The 20,647-nt window shown below is 37.8% G+C and overlaps 2 protein-coding genes across 2 annotated transcripts in view; one reads left to right on the top strand and one right to left on the bottom strand.

Moving 5' to 3' along the window:
• Positions 1 to 6,221: 6,221 nt before the first annotated feature.
• Positions 6,222 to 6,796, top strand: SNN (stannin). The gene has a single exon (XM_009886591.1). The coding sequence runs from the start codon at positions 6,297 to 6,299 to the stop codon at positions 6,558 to 6,560; it is 264 nt and encodes an 87-aa protein (XP_009884893.1). The 5' UTR covers positions 6,222 to 6,296; the 3' UTR covers positions 6,561 to 6,796.
• Positions 6,797 to 8,977: 2,181 nt separating this feature from the next.
• Positions 8,978 to 20,647, bottom strand: part of TXNDC11 (thioredoxin domain containing 11) — a 34,716-nt gene continuing 23,046 nt past the window's right edge. Inside the window, exons 9-12 of the mRNA XM_009886589.1 lie at positions 20,101 to 20,246; positions 18,706 to 18,815; positions 16,095 to 16,175; positions 8,978 to 9,702 (exon numbers count right to left, since the gene is read on the bottom strand). Coding sequence (XP_009884891.1) covers positions 9,078 to 9,702; positions 16,095 to 16,175; positions 18,706 to 18,815; positions 20,101 to 20,246 — 962 coding nt within the window. The 3' untranslated portion in view covers positions 8,978 to 9,077. The remainder of the gene's footprint in view (positions 9,703 to 16,094; positions 16,176 to 18,705; positions 18,816 to 20,100; positions 20,247 to 20,647) is intronic.

The following is a 20,647-nucleotide window of genomic DNA, read 5'->3' as shown; positions in this document are numbered from 1 at the left end:
CTGCCCCCCCCCGCCGGTGCCAGGAGCCAAGGGTTAGACATCATTGTGTAACTCTGGAGAGCCCAGAGCAAAAGGGACTCAGGATGCAGAGCATCTAGAGACCAATGTGATCCCTCCCCATAGGGGACGAGCAAGGAGGAAGACTTGCCAGACAAGATCCAAAACCAGTGTGACCTTCAGTTGGCTTATCTGATTCTGAAACTGAGTAGAGGACTCCTGGCCTGAGCTGCTTGGTGCAGGTATGCGATAGACTCTTGCAGTCTGAAGATTTGAGCTGAGTATGATATTCGGGCAGTTTTTAGAAATGTATGTGCACTATCTAGCTGCTGTTAGACAAAGTCATTAAAAAAAAAAACCCAAACCACACATTTGGAGAACTACCTTGAATGTGTAAATAAAGAGGTTTTTCAATCAGTAAACTTAATGTTGCCATCTCAGCAATTTTTCTAATCTATCAAGAATTAAGTTATGCCACAGGATACACACAGCGTGGTATTTCTGATAACAGGGTCACTTCTGACATTCAGTTATCATATCAGGACAGACCTCTCATTAGAGCTCCATGTGGATGCAACACTGAAATACAAATCTAGACTGTGGCAGATGCTTTGCCAGTCATGCAATTGCTTCTGAAGCAAACATGGTCTTAACACTAGAAGCCTGATTCTACTGGCTGACTTGCCTGATGGACAGTTACAGCGTAAACCTATTCCACTTGCTATGCTACTGGGAAGGTCTGCCTGCTCTTGAAACTGTGTCACTGTCTGGGAAACTTCCTAAATGGCTGCCGTCCCCTCTCTTCATCTTAGTCTTCTGTAAAATATTAACTTCTGTGTGGTTTAGCATGGTGTAAAGCTTTAAAAGTGATTCTTGATTAGGTGTAAGGTACTACTATACCTCCTGTGAAAGCTAATTGCTGTTCCAGTCAAGGCTGTTGGGTATCGGTTTTTGTTCTAGTGTTTGTAACAGTTGCTTGAATGTTAAGTTGTTGGAACATTGTCCATAACTAATTAGCCACCAGATAGCCTTTTTTAGCTGCCTTCCCTGCTCTTTTATTCCTCCTCACAAGTATAATAAGGGTTGGGAGGAGAAGATTTGCATTGAAGGCTTCTATTAAATGGCTCCCTGCTTCTAAAATAGACTCTGGCCAAGCCCCAGTTTGTGCAAGGTAACTTGGCTTTAGCAGAAAGAGGTGGCATCAAGTGGAGTTAAGAGTAACAGTGACTCCACTTTTTTGGAAGTGGTGAAGCCTGAGCACTCCTGTATTATAAAGGCCTGACTTTCTATGGCTGGGTAGTGTGGGTGCTGTACATGCTTGGGCGCCAATTACAACTCCAATTTCCCCACAGGGTTTTCCCCTCATCTTCCTTCGGCAATAAGGATGTTCTTGTGCTGAGTGTGCAGCATTCCTGGCACATACAGGAAAAACATTTTTCACAATTAGTAGCATGTATTGTGAACTGCTCTTACTTTGTCTCTTAAAGGTCTTAACATGGAGGCTTTTTAACTAAGCAGTCACAACTAAATCATTTTAAGGTGAAGGTCACTCTGGTAGTTTGATTCTTATTTCCTTTGTCCTGCTCCATACAACTTGCTTTAGGTCGAATACTGTAATAGAAAGTATACCTCCCCCTGCCCCTGCTTGAGGACTCTGGTATATTTGTGTGACCTATACTAGATTTGCTTTTGAAGCCTCTTGCTATAGCTTTAGCTTCTATGGTAGCAGTATTTCTTTTCAGAAACATGCCTGCAGGCATTAATGATAGTGAACTTAGCAGCAGAATGCCTATAATCATGAAAACTTGGTTTAGAAACTAATGCCAACCTTGCATTAAATTGCAGAAGGCTGCTAGGGGACAAATTCAAAGTGCCTTTCTGTTTGTCCTTTACTTACAGCTTCTGAATTGAATAATAAAATTTCACAAATTAAGTTCTGAGTAGAAGCTGGTATTAGGCAAAAAAGAAAAGAAGCAGTTATTTATGGAAAAATGGTTTATAGCTGATGTTTTTACTGCTTGATTGCTGCAAGAATTGAGATGGGCTATTTGCACTTCCCACCAGTGAATCTGACTAATCTTGCAAATGAGTAAATATGCTTAGATACTTGCTTTGATAGCATGTGTAGCGGGAGGGGATATAGCTCTAGAAGTGCCACCAAGTATATATGGATGGTGCTAGCAATCCCTTTGAAAATCAGGAATTTACAGCATTTAATAGCTTACAGTAAAAGTGAAAAACTTGGTGCTGCTCCTGGTACGCTCATGGACTTTTTTAGCTCAGGTATGCTCTAAGGGAAAAGTGAGTCTGAAGGCTAGTTGTAATCTCCTTTAGATTACTTTAAGGGGATCTCCAGAATGCAGTATTTCTTTCATCAAGAAGTGGACTTTGAAATCAAGATTAAGCTGTCTTCAATCAGTTGCTGGTGGAAAGAGTAGTGAGGTTGGAGTTCCACATCTAGAAAACAACAAAGAAACCAAAGGCGCCCTTGGTAGTTCTTACTACATAGTTAACAACATGAAAATACACTGTGCTAAGGATAGAATTAGGCTGCAGGAGAGCTTTAGTTCTAGGTATACAGTGACTTAAAGCCAGGAAGATAGCACCATGAGCTAGCAACAACACTGTAGCTTTCAGTGCCAGAACACCACAGGTGTTTGAACAAAACTATCCAAAGCTAATATAATAACAGTGCTACCATGCACCATTAACTAGCTGTTTGTATCACTGTAAACCTGTACATATGCTTAATACCTGACTTTATATAGGGTGCTGGCTCCAGACTCCTTGAGTGGGAAGGAGAAGAGGGTATGCCTGCAGAAGGAAAGGCTTCTACACTTTACCTTTATCTCATTGAGAAGCGGAGTTGAAGTGCTTCAAGCAAGTGACCTTGAATTTTATCTAGTTGTCCTTTTCCTAGAAGGTGAATGACCATGGAATAATCGTTCCACAGATATGTAGGCTTCCTTTCTCCTACAACTCTTAACATTAACTATGGTATGGTGCAAAGATGTGATGAGCTTTCCAAACAGAAGCTAGAAAGGGCTTCTTGATGCAACCTGATTATCTTGGCAGTGTTAATGTGAGATCACACTCATTTCTGTGCCTAGAGAAAGGGAATTTACTGGGCAGCACATCCAGAGGAAGGTGTGCTCTTTTCTGTCCCAGAGTTCAAACTTGATGCAGATCCTTTGAATTTTTAATCAAATCAAAAGCATTCAGAATTTTAAAGGTAAAAACCTAGGGGATTTGGCCAAGAAAGATCAGTAATAGGAATCTGTAAGTGGCTGTGTTGCACTCAAATTTGTACTGGAAATTGTTTAATAAGGGTAAGTGAGTCTTGTGCATTCTGGAGGTCCTAGTTCTGAATCTCTAACGCATTCTACCTTTCCATATCAAAGCAAAATCACTTGAGACACAGGAGAGCCTACCCCAGCTAGGAGTAACTTTCTAGTGCAAACAGAGTGAGCATTCATGTCTACCACCCTGTCTAAAGGACAGGTCCTGCAATGTTCTGTTTATATCTACTACTGTTAACATCTCAGTTGTCTTAAGCAACTCTTAGAGTTAGTTGGTGATAATAAATACAAATGACCCTTTAGACTGGAAGAATAAGTCTGATAATATTCTTCGTGTGTAAAGTTAGGAGCAAGACTTCTACAAGAAAAGATGATCTCCTGGTTGTTAAATCCATCCTTTTGTAAAGGATTCATGTGAATTTATTCTAGAAGGAGCTGTCATGACTAAGCTGAGTTGACTTGCTAGAGCAGAGGATAAAGAAACAAAGCTGACATACCCCAAGTAGTCAGCATGTTCTTCCTGGCCAGTTCGGCACCTTCAGACTTTCCACCTATGCTCCTGACTGGCATCTGCTGTAAAATTTCATATATTCTAGAAGCACCAGCTGTGTGGGAGTTGCCAGTGACTGAAGTCACCTGCTCATGGAGCATGTGTGGGCCTGCAAGGTTTTTCCAGTGCCTGCTGAGAAATAAGACCGATGGAGACTTGGGTCTGATCTTTGTATAGTATAATATCAGGATTTTCCAAAATGTGGAAGTAGGGCTTAAATTGCCTCATAGCTTCAAGCAAGCAGTAGCAGTGTTATTAAGCCATAATTGTGGTGTTAAATGGGAGTGTCCAAGAACAGTAAGAATTAAGGAAGTACTACGCAGCTCTTCACACAAGGACTGCAATAAATGCCTACCTCTCATAACTCCTCTGAGTTGCTCCTGTGGATGCTTTATTCAGAAAAAGCATCTTCTCAAACAGTGGACTTCCTGGTTCAGCTATACTTCTCAGGATCCCAAAAGAAACGGGAATGGCAAGAGCCCAGTGTATAACCTGGTAAGAGAAAGCTTTGTCTCAGGACAGAGGTCTGCATCCTTAAAGAGCCCCATTTCTCCCTCAGATAAGAACTTACAGACCTGCCTGTGTTTCCAGGTCAAACTGAGACCATTGCAGTTTGTGGCTGTTAAAAAGGGGAAGAGAGAAATATATTCTCTTTCAGTCCAGATAGCTGTAGGTCCTTTGTTACCTGGACCTAACATCTAGCTCTTGCTTTCAAACTTGTTTCTCAAGACTGGTTGTGAAGGTCTGTGCCTTGCTAGCTATTATGCTGAGGTCTAAAAAAGCTTGCCAAAACATCCTGGTGATACAGAGGATGGTGATGTGCAGAGTTTCATACCTTGTATAGCTGATGCTGTCTGCTCACTTGAAAGTCTGGCAGAGGGGCAGCGCGCAGTGCTGGTTTCCAGTATTAGAAGCTATTTTCTAAGTGACAGTAACTGTTTAGTTCTCATGTAAGGTTATGTGCTGCACCAAACTGCTGTAGAGAAACAGTGCTTGTGGGTTGTCATTGCTGCTAGCAATTGTGCAAGCTGCAGAAGAGGGCTTAATGTGGGCGTGCAGTGCCTGCATGAGCAGCATGGTAAACCATCTTTTATGCTGATGCTGTACTGTTGTGGTTAGATCAAACAGTGCTGCAGTTCAGACATGCCCTGAGGAAAATGAACTACATGAAAGTCACTCTTAATCACTCTCAGCTGATCACCCTGTGTTGAGTAAGGATTGCAGAACCAAGATGATCATGACAGAAGTCATACACATCTCTGGCTGCAGTGGGTATGCAGCTCTACTAAGGGGGTGTGGTGTAGTTAATTCTGCTTTGCTTTCTTACTTGGGCGAAATTTGGTCTGCAGGACTTGGTTGTATCGGGTACACTAGAAGCTATTGATTGCTGTTGTTTATAGGGCTGGAAATGTAGCCAGAGTACGTGCGATTTAGTTATGTAACACTGAATCCTAATGACACACATGCTGAACTTCTTGTTAGTGGATGCACACTTGCTGAAATCACTCTGTGGCAGTGTGCATGGGTCTGCTGTTCCATGAGATGTTAGGGAATAAACTTAGGCTCTAGCTTGAGTTCTGTTGGTAAAGATACTGCACTGTAATTGCCTTGACTCTTTCATGTTGAAATGCTGGTGAGAATTCAAGTGCAGTGCATAACATTCACAATAACCTAATGGTTCTGGCTCAAGGTTGGTTAAGACTGACTTCTGAGGGGTTTGTATGAAGATCTGTTCAATGAACAACCAATTAGTTACCATGTAGTCAACCCCTATAAACAGATTAGTGTTATGGACAGTCTTATAGCATTGCAATTAGCTTTGCTGTTAGCTTACCAACCCTGGAACTATTATTATGTAACACCTTTGTAAATTACATTTTAGAAAGGGCCAGACTTCTGACTCAAATACACTGTTTAGGAAAACTAAAAGTAGCTGAATTGCTACCTTGTTGTGGATTTGAGAGCTCACCCATGATTTAACATCTGTGTTAAACAGTCTTAAATCTATATGAAACCGAGGAACTTCCATACACTCTATGTGTCTGTGTCTTGTCTCATCTTCTGTCTCCTAGGAAGTGTTGTTACCTCTTAGCAGGCTGACCATGTGCTATTTTGACAAGCATGTCAAGAGCTGGAATAAGTTTAGCTTTCACTTGCTTTAGTTTGATGTAGAAACCTGCATCTTCAAAGCCAGTTCACTGAAGAAATAGCTTAAAATGAGTAAGAACTGTACAAGTGCAAGAAGCCTGAAGCACTGAATGCAAGAGGGTTTTGTGCCATTGTGAAGAATCCCAACTATGAATATAATGTTGTTGAGTATATTAAAGCTGCTCGACTTCATTAAGTAAGTGTCTATTTTTTCCACTGCAGGAGTTTGAAGATGCAGCAAGCCTGAAGAGTGAGGACAGAAGAATCTCCTTAAAGAAGCCCGACAATCTGAAATATTGACCATGTCTATCATGGATCATAGCCCCACCACTGGAGTGGTGACTGTTATTGTTATTTTGATTGCTATTGCGGCTCTTGGTGCCTTGATACTGGGCTGCTGGTGTTACCTGCGACTGCAGAGGATCAGCCAGTCTGAAGATGAGGAAAGCATTGTGGGTGAAGGAGAAACTAAAGAGCCCTTTCTTCTGGTGCAGTACTCTGCTAAAGGACCCTGTGTAGAAAGGAAAGCTAAGCTAACTCCAAATGGCACAGAAGTACATAGCTAACTTGGAGCAACGCATGTATATGGACTATGCTTATGATGTGTGTAACCAGCAAAAGAATCTCTATACTGTGAAGAACCTGGTCACATGCACACTACTCATCAGAAAACATCCTGACGAGAATTAAATAAGCTTTGTTTGCAACTGCATGCACTGAGAAGTTGCACTTTGCATCAACTGTGTATCCTAATTCCTCTAGGACAGGAGCTGACTCACCTGGTGTAATGTCCGTTGCCGGCAATGGACACAGGGATATATTGGTGTGAAGAGACTACTAGTGTTTTCTGTTACTTGAATGTTTAGCTGAGCCTATTTTGATGGAGCTACTACTGTAATGTGAACTACTTTACAACTGTGAACTGTAAATAGGCTGCCAGAAGCTTTTTGCTTTGTGTTCTACAGCATACAGGAATAACATGATGCAGCTGTACATAACACACAAGGGGACTCCTGAACCACAACTGTAGATGGGATTCCAGGCCTTCAAAACCAAATCTGCAGTTAAAGCTTGCTTCTGCTACTAGCTTGAGTGCACAGCCATAAAGTCAGAACTCCTACTCTTAACAGTTTACTGGACTGATGCAGAATACTTTCTTTGAAAAGAAAGTAAAGCCTTCAGTAACACATTGAGGGAGGAAATGCAGGAGCTGTAAGAATGAAAGTGATCTCCTTTAGTTGCAGCTAGGTAGGTTAAGCTTTTGACTGCTAGAGCTGAGTTCACTAACTATGTAGCTACTGCAAGGAAACTGCCATTTTGATGGATTCCAACCTGGAAACTAATGATGGATACCGAATGCTCAGGGATGGTCCAGAAGGTTTCCAGGAGCTTGAAATGGCAGTAGAGCAGGCTTTTCTCTTCTGTAGGTCTGCATGCTGAAACTGCAGAAGTGGTTACCTATTAAAACTGGCATTAAGTGCAACTAGTATGAACTCTTCCTAGAACCCCTGTTTGTGTACTTAGCAGTTGGGGTGTATGTTAACAGCCTGTTGTAAAAAGGCATTTTAGTCTACAGACAAACAGTCAACTATAGAATTCAGTAGATCTTGTAGATAATGCTCTTGATTAAACTGTACGACTACACGATAAGCCTCAGTCTTTCCTACAAAAACAAATGTTGATATGGGAAGGGAGATTGCTGGTCAGGTTGTAAAAGTTTTCTAGCTAGCAATGGCAAAGTCCTTCCAAATAAGGACATACCTTTCATTTCCTGCTCTGTGCTATAGTTCAGCTATAGGAACTGTAAAAAAAAAAAAAGTGTTAAATGGGGAGTTCTGGACCTCAAAGGTTTGGGGGGGGTAGGAGAGGGGGCAGAAAGGGGAGGAGAGGGAACAAAACTGAGTGGCAGCTTATGTATTGTGAAACTCTTAAGGTAGGCACACATGGTTTTGAGGCCACTCACCTGTTTTCTATGACTTCAGAGGTAGCTTCCTTTGCCTACTGAAATTTTTAAACACTTAATTGCCTAGGAGAAAAAAAAGCTACTGTAAATCTGTTCCCTGAAGCCCAAGTTCTTCAGCTCTATACGAAACATTAGACTTGCTTCTTGTACCTGTATGTATGGAATAATCAAGTAACATAGGCCTAGGAAGCTTGCTTGAGAATTATAACTATATGCAAGACAATAATGGCCTAGTCAGTGAAATATTGTCCCTTTCTTCTACAGTAAAATGTTGACTTGCATTTTTAGTGCCACGATTGCCTTTTTTTTTATAATTGAAGGCTATAATTTGAAGCAAAATTAATGCTGTCAGTAGCAAAAAGCTCCTACTGTTGCCTCTTAAGTACAGTATTGGGGTACAGCTGATAGAGGGCTGTTCTTACCCTGGCACTTTTTTTTTTCAGTTTAAGATAATAGTCTCACGACACCTGCATGTATAGCCATTTACTGCTATATTCTAGACCTCCTACAAATCAAGGAGAAAAGGATTAATTCAGTAAGACTTTTAGTTTTCAGTAGAGAACAGTTCACACATGGCTCTTAGGTTGCAAGACAGATAACCGGTATACAAAAGTGATACAAAGTGTTGAAGTTTTAGAACAGAATAGTTGTAGCAAGATGACTTTGTCCATTCACGTTTACTGATTACACAAATGAAGTATCTCTATTTTAATTCAGCAAAGAGAATGCAGTGTAAAGGGCAAACTTCAGAAATTATGGAAAAGTATAAATCAAAGGTCTAATTTCTCTTCTAGCAGCTGTAAGAAAAAGCCAGTGAAAAATAACTGATCCTTAGTCAGAGGTGCTTCACACTGCTGCCCCTGAAAACCAGCATCTTTAATTTAAATGGATAGGTGTGTTTGCAAGTTAGTGCAATAGTAAAGTGCAGAAAGTGTTTTCCATACTCCTCTTCTCTTTAGATGTGGGTATCTCATAAGTTGTTCAAGTATACAAAAAATATTCCATTTGACTTTTCTTTTTCTAGATCATGTGGGGGAAGAAGTCTTTATTTACAATTAATTTCAATAAAATTTGCATAAATACCTACTCAATACTGCATCATTTGACTTTGTGTATGTAATCATTCTGTCCTGTTTCCACTACTGTGCTCTGTCTCTATGGTATCAGTATTATCAATCCTTTTTTCATCTGATGTGGCAATAGCTGTTGAAATTGATAAATCATCTTCAGAAAGTGTTTGCTCTGACTGAAGGGATTCTTTAATTTCATCTTTGCTCTGTAGCTTTCCTTCACTTGATGTCACCAGGATTCTCAGTAAAGTATTCTCTTTAAGGAGATTTTCTGATGCATCAGCTAATTCTTGAAGCTTTTCAGCCATTTCTAATAATTCTTGATTCTTCCGGTCATATGTGGCCTGTAACTGCTCACTGTGGAGCTGCAGAGTCTTGTGCTGCTTTTCCAGTGTGTGTTTTTGCTGCTGTAGTCTATGTTCCTCTCTCCTAGCTTCAGAAAGCTGTGCTTCAAGCTGGTCATGGGCCTGATGAAGGGCACTGATTTCTGATCTTAACTTCTGAATTTCTCTCTCTAAGTGGGAGATGTGTCCTTGCTGTAGAACTGTCTCTTTATGTAGACATTCTTTGGTACAGGGCTCTGATGAAGAAAGACTTGAGTGATGTAAAATAAATTTAAGAAGATTAGGAAGGTTAACTGAAAAGTCTTCAGGAAACTTCACACTTTGTTCCTTCCTAGAAAGAAATAACAAATTAATATTAAAACATTCAGATAGGTAAGCAATGGTAACTTTGTCTAAGCATCTGCTGTTCAACTCCAACTTGTTATCTTGTTATTTTTATCAAGAGTGGTTAATACAGCAGCTAAGAGAAACCCGAACTCATGTAGTAAGCTCGGTATGTTCTTTTGATGAACTCTTTTACCTGTATTCCAGTCCGAGTGCTGTAAGCATCTCTGCACCAGATTGGTATTTGTCTAAGAGCAAAATTTTCTATCAAATTTCATGAAACAGATTTTACTCAAAAAAAAAAAAGTATCTCAATTACAGGGTATGAGCCTAAATTATGTATGGTACCATCACTATTGGGCAGATATGATCAGAGCATACTGACAGTAACATTTGTTAATAAGCTGAAGGAGAGCATTTAAGTGTTTCTAATTCTACATGCATTGGTAGAAATTAAGTCCAGATGTATAAAGCTATCTGATAGGAAATAACTATTTTGAGCATATATATGTTATCCTGGAAGAAGTAGCTTAATGTGTTCCAACAGCAGAAGGGTATTGCAAGGAGCAGAAAAATACAGTTTGCTTTTAAAGAGCAAGCCATCACTTTAGTCAGAAGCAAGGCCCTTTTGCTGTCAAAAAAAAAAAAATCTTTTATAATTGTTCCTCTTACTACTTTGATTTTATGCCACTGAGATGATCAAGAAATCAAACAAGTTTGGGTTGTGGATTTTTTTTTTTTTCCCCTGAAGCTTGTTATATGACTGCAAATACAAAGCCCAGCATATGAAGAGGCAGGGCCACTACTTTCTGCAACAGTATAAAGTGTTACTCTTAATCTGACAAGAGTCCAAGCTGCTTGAAGACCAAAAAAGTACCAAATTTCTTCCCGAAGACTACTAACCACCAAAAGACATCTACAACCTTCAGCTGTGTCAAATATTAAAATTATGGCCCTTTTTGGACAATGTGCATACCTTATCACAAAACATAGGAGGCTAAACTCTCCTCAGAGGACTAGACAGGAACTAACTGTTAAACTTCTCTTTCTGAACCAATTAAGTCTTCAACTTTCACTCATAAGTGTTCCAGTATAGCATGAGTTTGCTGCCTCCTGACTATTGCAGTAGAGCTACTTACACTTCACTATGTTTAAGTGGGAAGCCAGGTAATAGTTTATCACTTTGTATCATCTTTCGCCTTCTCTCTTTCATTAGGGAGCCATCAAAACAGAGAAGAAAAGTCTACTTCCCTTTGGTTGCTAAATTCATAACCAGATTAATGGTACATCGCATGCATGCAGACATGGCTTAATTATACGTACTAGAAAAAGGACATAGGATAAACCAAACCAAAAATTATTCCAAAGCAAGAAAGCCAGATTCAAGTATAATGCCTAAAGTTTACCTCTGCTGCTCTTGTACACACACCATGAACAACTCCTATGTACCCACGTGTGACATTATGTTTCCGAATTGCTTACACTGTGCATCTGGAACAGGCGTGCATTTAGTTACTAACTACAGTTGCCTCAAAAATGCTTGCTATGAAACGCAACTCATTACCATATGGGATATAAACATATGCTAGTTTCATTTACTCAGAACTATGTATTGTATTTCAAGTATAAGACAGATACCATATTTTATCAATAATTCAAGAACTTCAGCCAGATGAGGTTCCTGTTCATCAAAATTAAGCTCTTTCTGGAAGCATAAGCGACATGATTTTTTTTCCACTGCAGACTTGTGGTGATCAACCAAGTTAGTCTTGTAATTACCATCAGCAGTTTCTCAGATGACAATCAGCTCACATCCAAGTTTAATGAATCATGACACGATTTAGGCAAAAAATAGTCTAGACTAAGACAAAACTGACTTATACAGTAGTAATATTTTACTATGTCATCATCCATTCTTATTGATCAAAACCACACTACATATCAGAAAAGCTAAAAGGCTATTTAAAACAAAAAGCAAAACAAAATATTAACAGTACGTGGTAGAATGACATTGAGAACAGAGTTAAATTGCAAAAATTGTCTCATAAGGCAAATCCATAAGGAGCTACACAGAAAGTCTTAATGAAGCACCTTTATATCCAAAATTCATATATGACTACTCTAGTAGTGCTACTAATACTACAAATACTATCAAAATCTAATTTTCTTAATTACCTAGATGCAGCAAAATATAGAACACACTGGAGAGGAAAAGCAGGAGAGAAAATGACTAGAGGTAAGGTACCTTTATGAAACCAACTGGAACATTACGAAAACAATCTTACTAAAACTATTATGTCTGTCACCCCAGAGACAGCCTAGACCTGCTTTCTAAAGCAGACCAAGGCAAAATGAGTACCTGTGAAAAGAAATAGGGAACACCAGACTTTGTAGTAACACAGGGAAGACGGTAAGTATTACAGGAAGCTTCACTTACCACAAATTGTTTTACCGGTCTAAAACATGTTTGAGCTATGCTTAAAATAATTCAAGAAAAACCTTTTCTTCGTGTTATATATGACACTCATTCTATCCCTGAGAAAGTATGGTTCAGCAAATTACATCCTTGTTCAAAAGTGGGCAGAAAGTCACTTGACTCAAGTTTCCAAATAGTATGGTGAGGCTTATTAACTGGAACTGTTAACTAATGGTCTTAAAACAGTAGCCACAACAATATTTGGAAATCACTTTCTAACTTTTGCCAGCTCTAAAATTAATCACATTAGTATTCCAATTGTTGTTAATATGGTTAGATCTAGATCTTCAGCTTATGCCCCTTGACCTAACAGAGTAGAAGAAACCACATACTACTACTACTACTAGTCTCACTTGTCAATAGCACATGAAACACATGTGGCTCATCTCAACTAAAATTGAGATTACTCATCTTTAAACCAGCAGGTCTTCTGCTTGTAGCCACTCAAGCCAGCCAGAACTCATGGACTGTGCAGAGATGAAGAGTCTGCTGGAAAATGTGCAAAAATGAGACCCAGTGGAATCTGCAGAACTTGATGCGTAACTGGACTGGGATATTGGCACTGAAGACTGCAGCTTTTGCTAAGCAGCGGCTGAAGGTAACACTGCCTTTATGTAGACAGACACACACCTTGGAACTGTACTCCAGCTAAATTCCTGCTCAATTAACCTAGGGAGCAGAAAAGGACTGGAACTGAGCTGGAGGGATGTGGCAGAGGGAGTCTGATCTGAGGCTGATTTGCAAGGCTTACTGCACAAAGTAGGGGAGATGATGAGTTGGAGGTTAGGGTGACTCAGAATTCATATAAATGAAGCTATTTCTTTACTTAATTAAAACATTAATTTAGAATTGCACAAGTTTAAAGATCTTGTGGTAGGTAACACTGCACAGTACCAATAGTCTGAATTACCATTTGCTGATGGATGACAGAGTTCTTGAAGGAGAAGGGTAGAAATCAACATTTTTATTTTATCTTGCAAAGAGATAGGTATTTATTGTAGTGCTTATTTTCACTTCCTTTCTATAAAAAATGTAATTGTGTAAGATTGAGTATATTTTAAAAATAAAAGAAAAAACCAACCCAAGGTCAATCAAATCTAATGCATAGGGCATACCTATAACACCAAAACCACATCTGAAACAACAAATTGAGTACTTCTGAAAGCTTGTGGCTCGCTTGCATCTAATGTTCCAGGTCCCATCCCAGTCCTAAATGTACCCTCCTGCCCTTTTACAGCCTAAACTTTAGAGTTCCTTTTTTTCCTGACCCACACTTTGTCCCTTTCTCTACCCCACCCTCCTTTGTCTTGCTTCTTTTTGTTCACCCATTCATGAATCAATTCCCTTCCTCCCACACGGCTTGCTTTCTCAATCCTAGTTGTCTCCTTGAAGCTACACTTCCCTGTCCTACACTCATTTCTTGCCTCTTTCTTGGAGGTCTTGCTATATAGTTTCACTTCAACAGCATGTACACCTTGTTTTACTGCTTATCTCCTTTGGATGTTTTCCTCTGTAGGTGTTAAAACTGCTACTGAAGCTTCATTTGTTTTCTCTTTTAAAGAGACAATGCAAGGCTTCTCTATAACGCCAACAAATCTGCTGCTACTTTTCTCCTGTGAAAAGTCCAGCACTTGTTACTGAGTCAGAATGAAAGCCAAAACATTCTGGCAATATACACAAATTCCCACAACGTAATTCTATAGTATCTGTAAAAGCCATGCTCTGTAATTTTTTTTTTTTTTAATTACTGCTAAAAAAATTAGTCAATAGCATTAAGGACACTAATGACAATTAAAGTATTTGCTTATTTCAGCAAATTTTTTTGAACTTTGAAAATAATGTATTTATGCCCAAGTGAAATAGTTAAGTAATAAGTGTTGTTTTAAGAAAGAAAAAAAAGATATTTCAGTAACTACTGTGTTAGTTTACACAGGAAGTTCTTACATGAAATAACTTTACTTTCAAGCATAGCTTTCACTTGAAGACTTTATCACACCATGTGGAATATTTATAGTTTAAAAAAAATATTAAAATAATTATGTTTAAGAAACACTGCAGTAGAACAGCTCAATAAAACCCCCAAAGTATTTGCAATTGGTTTTCCAGTTTCTCTAGCCATGCAACATGACAATCTTCCAATAACTTTTATACAATTTTCAAACAATTTTTAGAATGTTTTCATTTTAAGTAAATCTTCTTACTGTGTCATACTTCTGCTTCTTCAACTACCTTTTTTCAGTCCATCCCATATTTAGGAAGAAGTTTTTCACTTTAAGGGTGGTAAGGCACTGGCCCAGGTTGCCCAGAGAGGTTGTTGAGGCCCCATCCCTGGAGGTGTTCAAGGCCAGGCTGGACGTGGCCTTGGCCAACCTGGTCTAGTGGGAGGTGTCCCTGTCTATGGCAGGGGGGGTGAACTCGATGATCTTCTTAGGTCCTTTCCAACCTAAACCATTCTATGATTCTATTATATTCTCTTTCTACTTGATCATAACATTTGTAACAGTTGTTTGGGTTTTTTTTTTGCTTCATACTCTTTTATGGCAACACAATGAAGTCACCGAACAAGACCAATAATATCACAAAAGCGGGAAAAAGAAAATAATTCTATGATTCTGATTTTATCAGGAATGAAAACACCTCTTATTTAACATACATTTTAAACACTGAAATTTCTTTTAATATGAAATTTCTTCCTTTAATATGAAACTTCCTTCAATATGAAAGGGAATAAATTTGACATATAAATGAAATATAAAACAGGAAAATTTAACCCTTATTTTTATTACATCAGGCCAAGATATGACCTATCTCTACATATAGTGCCATTCCTATTCTATGTAAGGTCAGAGATTTTGCTTTAGATATTAGCATCTCCTTTAGTTAGCTTATACAAGCCAGAAGTATTTCAAGTCATTCTCTCTGCTACTGTTAGACTAGTTCTGAGCTGACGGAGCACTTCCATGGTTTATGCAGATTGCCAGAGAATCCCATATCCAAAATACAGGTACAGCTAGACACGCAGACATTCCCCGCAAAAGCCAAACATTAGAACAATGACAGAAACACAACCTGAAAGAACTTCAGTTTGAGCAACAAACACTCTATAAAGTCCCTCTGATTACATTACACTCATTCTACCACAGAGGAGTGAGGGACAGGTAAAGATTCACAAATCAGGACCACTGTAATGTTTCCAAAGGACGCATAAGCCCTCCTTTAGTACTCAGATTCTCCGTGTTATTTTTTTTTTTAAGTACAATTTTTTTTCACAACATGTAACAATCTACCTTCTCTCCCTCTGTAATGTCAGGATTGTTAGTTTGTTCTCTTAAACAACACTAAGCTTGGGCTGGATTACTTACTCTCCATCTGTGCTTATTTTTTATTTATCTTCATTACAAACACAGCAAGCAAATCCTTGCATTTTACTGCAAAAATCCGTTATAATATTGAGATCTCTCTTAGTTTATCCAATTAGAAGCAATTAGATACAAGTTGCACTAGAACTATGTTGCACCACCATCTACATCACTTCTCCCCCTTTTCCCCCTCCTGTAGTCACTCATTAATTTATTTGGACCATACCAAAAGAATAATTTTAAATACAACCAAATAATAAGAAAAAATAACTGAAGAATGTAATGCTGCTGTTCATACATGAAGACTTACAAACAATTAAATAGTGACCTTTGGAGAGAACATTCACTATCTGCATACCATCAGCTATCCATGTCTCTTGGGGTTTTACTTGTTGTCGTTTTGTTGGTGGTGGTTTTTTAAATTAGAATATGCATAAATTAAGAATGCATATATGGAAATGAATAAATGTTTGGCTTTTTTCCTCTAGTGAGACGTGTAACGAGATAAGTATTCTAACTTAGTAAAATGAATGTTAAAAACCACAGGGAAAAGAATTACATTACCTCTGATGAGGAAAAAATAAAATGGTTGGGAGACGGTCTGTCATAAATTCCCATGGAAGGTCATTTCGAGTGATATCAATTCTGTTAAGAAAAGACACAATGATGAAGAGAACAGGCACATGAAGAATCTCTATTTTCTTGTAAAACGCCGTTTCAGGATCGGGAAGCAGGAAATGCAAGTATCTGTGAAAGTAAGTCTAAATGCGTTATGTCAAAACTAGGTTGTGCGTATGAGTTAGCAGAATTAATTACCAATATTCAAGATAATAAGGAAGAACAAAGGGGAGCAACATTGTTTATTGCCAGACATATCACTTGAAACAAAATGCAAAAGCCACCAAAGGGACGTACTTTCTGCTGCTGCAATTCTCTTTAAATAAAAAACAATTATACTTATTGAAAGTGAAGAGAGGAAATTTCTGAAGAAATAGTCTGATCAGTAAATCCATTATGCTAATCACTCATCCCTGTTTGTATCGTTATATTTTATTTTTCATGACTATAAATAGAAGAAACTGTTGGAACCAAACAATAAGGTACATAACTACAATACTACAGCAACCAATTTATAACATTTAGCTCATGAATAAAACTTCAAACAAGTATTTTAATTATTAGTTTTTCTTTTTATGAATGATGAAAAACAATCCCAAGCATATCTGCTTGGTTTTCCTTTTTAAGGAGTATTACTGAACTCCTCAATGCTGGAATCTCTGCAGAGAAACTAGCTGAGAACATTCCATCATCATCAATTTTTCAATAAGCTAATGAAAAAGTGTTGGATTAGGAGAATAACACCAAAACTGTATCTTCGGCTGTTTCAGCCTACTTTTGAGAAAAAGATGATTAATCTCAGTTTAACAAATATCTGTGGGGTTTTTTTGATAGAAAAATATGCAAAGTATTCCACCTGCTCTCACTCAGCAATTAAATTCCCCAGTCACTCATTATGTACACATCTTTATTGTGTACACATCTTTCTTCTCTGAAACAGACAGACCTGCCTAACAGTTTCAACACTAGGCTGAAGTTTTTTCTATTTGTGAATTTGTTCCTCAAGTACAACTCTGTGAATATTTTCCCCTCAAGTGCTTTTGGGAGTAAATGAATTTGCTTAAGCACCTTCTTAAAGTACATTTTTTTCTAAAACTCTACTTAGAAAGGACACAAGATTTTGTGCATGAAACACTTGCTCAATTGCTTGTTATGTTTTTCTCTACATTTTTAGATTTTCTTCAATTACAGATAGAATCCTTATTTATTAGAATTTTATTACAGAAAAAAGCATAGACAATCACATCAGTAATACAGCAACAAAAATAACGGAGCAAATGAGAGAACATCAAAGTCAGGAAAAAGAATTGGTATACATTTGAGAGTAGCATTACATCTGTGGGATAAAGCCACAATTATAAAAAGGTGATAACTCCAGGTTTTTAATTGAATTTTCTTCCTAATTCAGTCAGAATGAAACAAGGATGCAACCAGAGCAGATGATGCAAGTATTAATGTATTATGAAATACATGAACAAGAATGTTTAGGTTGCACTGAAACATTAAAAACCCTGGAAACACCAAACAAAACCATGTCTTTTTTACATATATAAAAATATACTTTAATATAGATGAAAAAAATGTATCTATATTACACACATGCATTCATATATAAATATATGCCTATAAAGTGGTTTTTGCTGCAATAGAGTTAATTGTCTTCACAGTAGGTTGTATGGTGCCATGTTCTAGATTTGTGATAAAAATAGTGTTGATAACATAGGAATACTTTGGTTACCGCTGAACAGCACCACAGCACCAAGGCCACCCCTGTTTCTCACTCTGCCCCCCCTGTGGATACATTGAGGAGTGGGGACACAACCAGGCAGATGACCTGAACTAACCAAAGAGCTATTCCATACCATACAATGTCTTGCTTAGCAATAAAAGAGGAAAAGAGGGGGCTCTATGGGGGTTAGCCATCTTTTACTTGGGAACCATCTAGGCATCGGTCTAGCCACAGGAGGTGGCGAGTGATTGCCTTTGCATCACTTGTTTTGCTTTCTTCTCTCTCCTTCCATTTCTCTTTCACTTATTAAAAAATTAATTTCGGTTTGTTTTATCTTGACCTCCAAGTTTTCTCGGTTTTATTCTTTCTTTTCTCTTCCACCGTCCCACTGGAGATGGAGTGGGGGCAAGAGAGCAAGTTGCCCACCAGGGTGACACAAAATGCATGTTTTTGTGGGTTATCTCAAACAATTTATCAAATACAGTACTACAGGATATAATTATTTGCTTCAAATTGTCAGAGAGAGGGGTAAAAATTATTTGCTGCTGCTGTTTTATTGATTTGCTTCCTGAAATGAGGAAGCTTCAAGGTTAACTGCACTGTTTAAAAAATCATTTTAATTAAACTGCATAACTACTGCAGTAAGATTGAAACCCATCAAATTTACACAGAGGAAAACAAAATAATGCATTCAAAGAGAAATGAACCAGATGACATTCACATCTACTATTGCAAGATTGTAGAGAGAAAAAAAGTAATTATTTTCTAGGCTGATGACCTCAATGAACTTACATTATTCTAGAGAGATGAAATTAGAATCTTTTTTACCTTGCCACAGTGAAATTATCTGGAGGCAAAAGCCGAGCAAGTTGAATAAAGATGTGATTAAGAGAAGCACAGAATCCACACCACTGTCCATAATAGAGCAGCAAGACATTCTGGAAAATTAAATGGGGAAGAGTTTGATTATCTATTGTAGTTAATCTGCAGTAAAGGAGGACTGGTCTTCACAACATCTAAAACTCAGAACCCTTAAAATGTTACAGGAAACTAATAAACTTTATTAGAAGCTATTTACTGATGCCCTCTGTCTACTGAGTCAACACACAGCTCTTGGGGAATTCTCTTTCCATAAAGAAAAAGACAAAATGTAGAGGATTATTTAGTTTAGGATCATTCCCTATAAGTGAAAATGCACCAAACCTTACTACGCTTCCCAAGATTCTTTTGCAATCTTAAATTCCTATGTATCTAACAGTGACAATATACTTCATACAGGGATGAGGGGGGAGATGATGTCTAGACTTCTGCTTTTTGCCTTTAACTAGGCAAAACAGGAGTTAGGGCTGCTGAAAACCAATTACTGGAGATGTATACATTCACTGCAGATCTCAAAGACAATAAATATTAATCCTTACTATCACATCTTTAAGAAATCAAAGTAATTTAACCACTGTTCAGGATGACATCTTATGTAAAGCAATTTCATGGCATGCAATTGGAAAGCTTTTACCTGTGAGAGTTGTGGGGTTTTTTGCTGTGTGCTTTCAAATAATGCCTTAGTTTTAAAACCTTCTCTATTTTTTTTCCATTATGTCTACTTTGCAATAATTTTTAAATTTCTTTAAAGTAATTTTTTTTTTAAATGTAATATAGAGAAAAAAACTTGTACTATATTTATTTCCTTTGAGGTATGTAGTACAGCAATCAGAATATTCTTCAGTGTTACCTCAAACCCTATGCATTTAGCACATGGTCCTGCTACAGTGGAAGAAAGGAAAAGGAAAAATCAAGTCACAGACTTTTTTTTTTTTTTTTTTAATTAAAACTTGTATTTCAAACACACAGGAAAAAAGCACAGCTCCACCCTCCTAATAAAAAAAACAACAACAACAAAAGCAACCCCCCAAACCCAACAAATCTTGAACTGTGGCAGAAACCTGTCAGGGAATCAGTTGCACTGACTTTTTGGTTATTTTAACACCAAAAGATCATTTGCAGATTTACTTAAGACCACACTGTTCTGAATTGCCTTTTGGTTTTTGTTTGGGTTTGTTTGTTTTTTTGTTTTTTTTTTAAAAACCCACACTTTTGCATTGTAACAAAATAATATATTTTATGTTACAAAGAAGCAAAGCACATCAATGTAAAAAAAGAATGAGACCCTCCCCTCAAAAGTCTGAGCCATGATTTGCAATAACCATTTTCAGTCATGAGGTGTACCTTGTCACTCAAAAACACGGTATCATGAAAGGTATTAGTAGTCACTTCAGTGATTACACGCTGCTCATGAAAATGGACTGAAGGCTCGTCAACAAGATGCCTTTTCAAGGGACTGTAGAGAATACTGAAATTTTTTATGAAGTTCTCTGAAATGAAATTGATACATAACAAAATTATTTCATTTTCATCAAATACATAATTTTGGCAGTTTTTCTTTGAAATTCGGAAGAATCTTGCTTCTAATCCTATCCAATGTACTATAATAGTAATTCTCTTCCCTCCTAATCTAACCACACACCTGGTAACTCATAAATAGTATCCTCTCACTATTTTTCACTTTCTACATAGCATTGAAGTATTTGGCCCTTATCTTGAAGGCTCCACTTAATTCCACATTTATTTGCATTTATTCTTTCATTTTTTATTTCTTTCACTGTAATTCTCCTTTTGCTTTAGACTTTTAAAGACTGTGCTATTCCCATGCCAATATGACCGGCCACCTTTTGTTTACCAGTGACCACCTTCCTCTTCATTCAACTTTCTCTTT

The sequence above is a fragment of the Charadrius vociferus genome, unplaced genomic scaffold (genome assembly GCF_000708025.1).
Source record: "Charadrius vociferus isolate BGI_N301 unplaced genomic scaffold, ASM70802v2 scaffold46, whole genome shotgun sequence".
NCBI classification, from domain to species: domain Eukaryota; kingdom Metazoa; phylum Chordata; class Aves; order Charadriiformes; family Charadriidae; genus Charadrius; species Charadrius vociferus.
This window is presented reverse-complemented; position numbering and strand designations above follow the sequence as displayed.

What these genes read in the sequence shown, in the direction of transcription:
- SNN (XM_009886591.1), top strand. Translation starts at nt 6,297, where the DNA reads ATGTCTATCATGGATCATAGCCCCACCACTGGAGTGGTGACTGTTATT.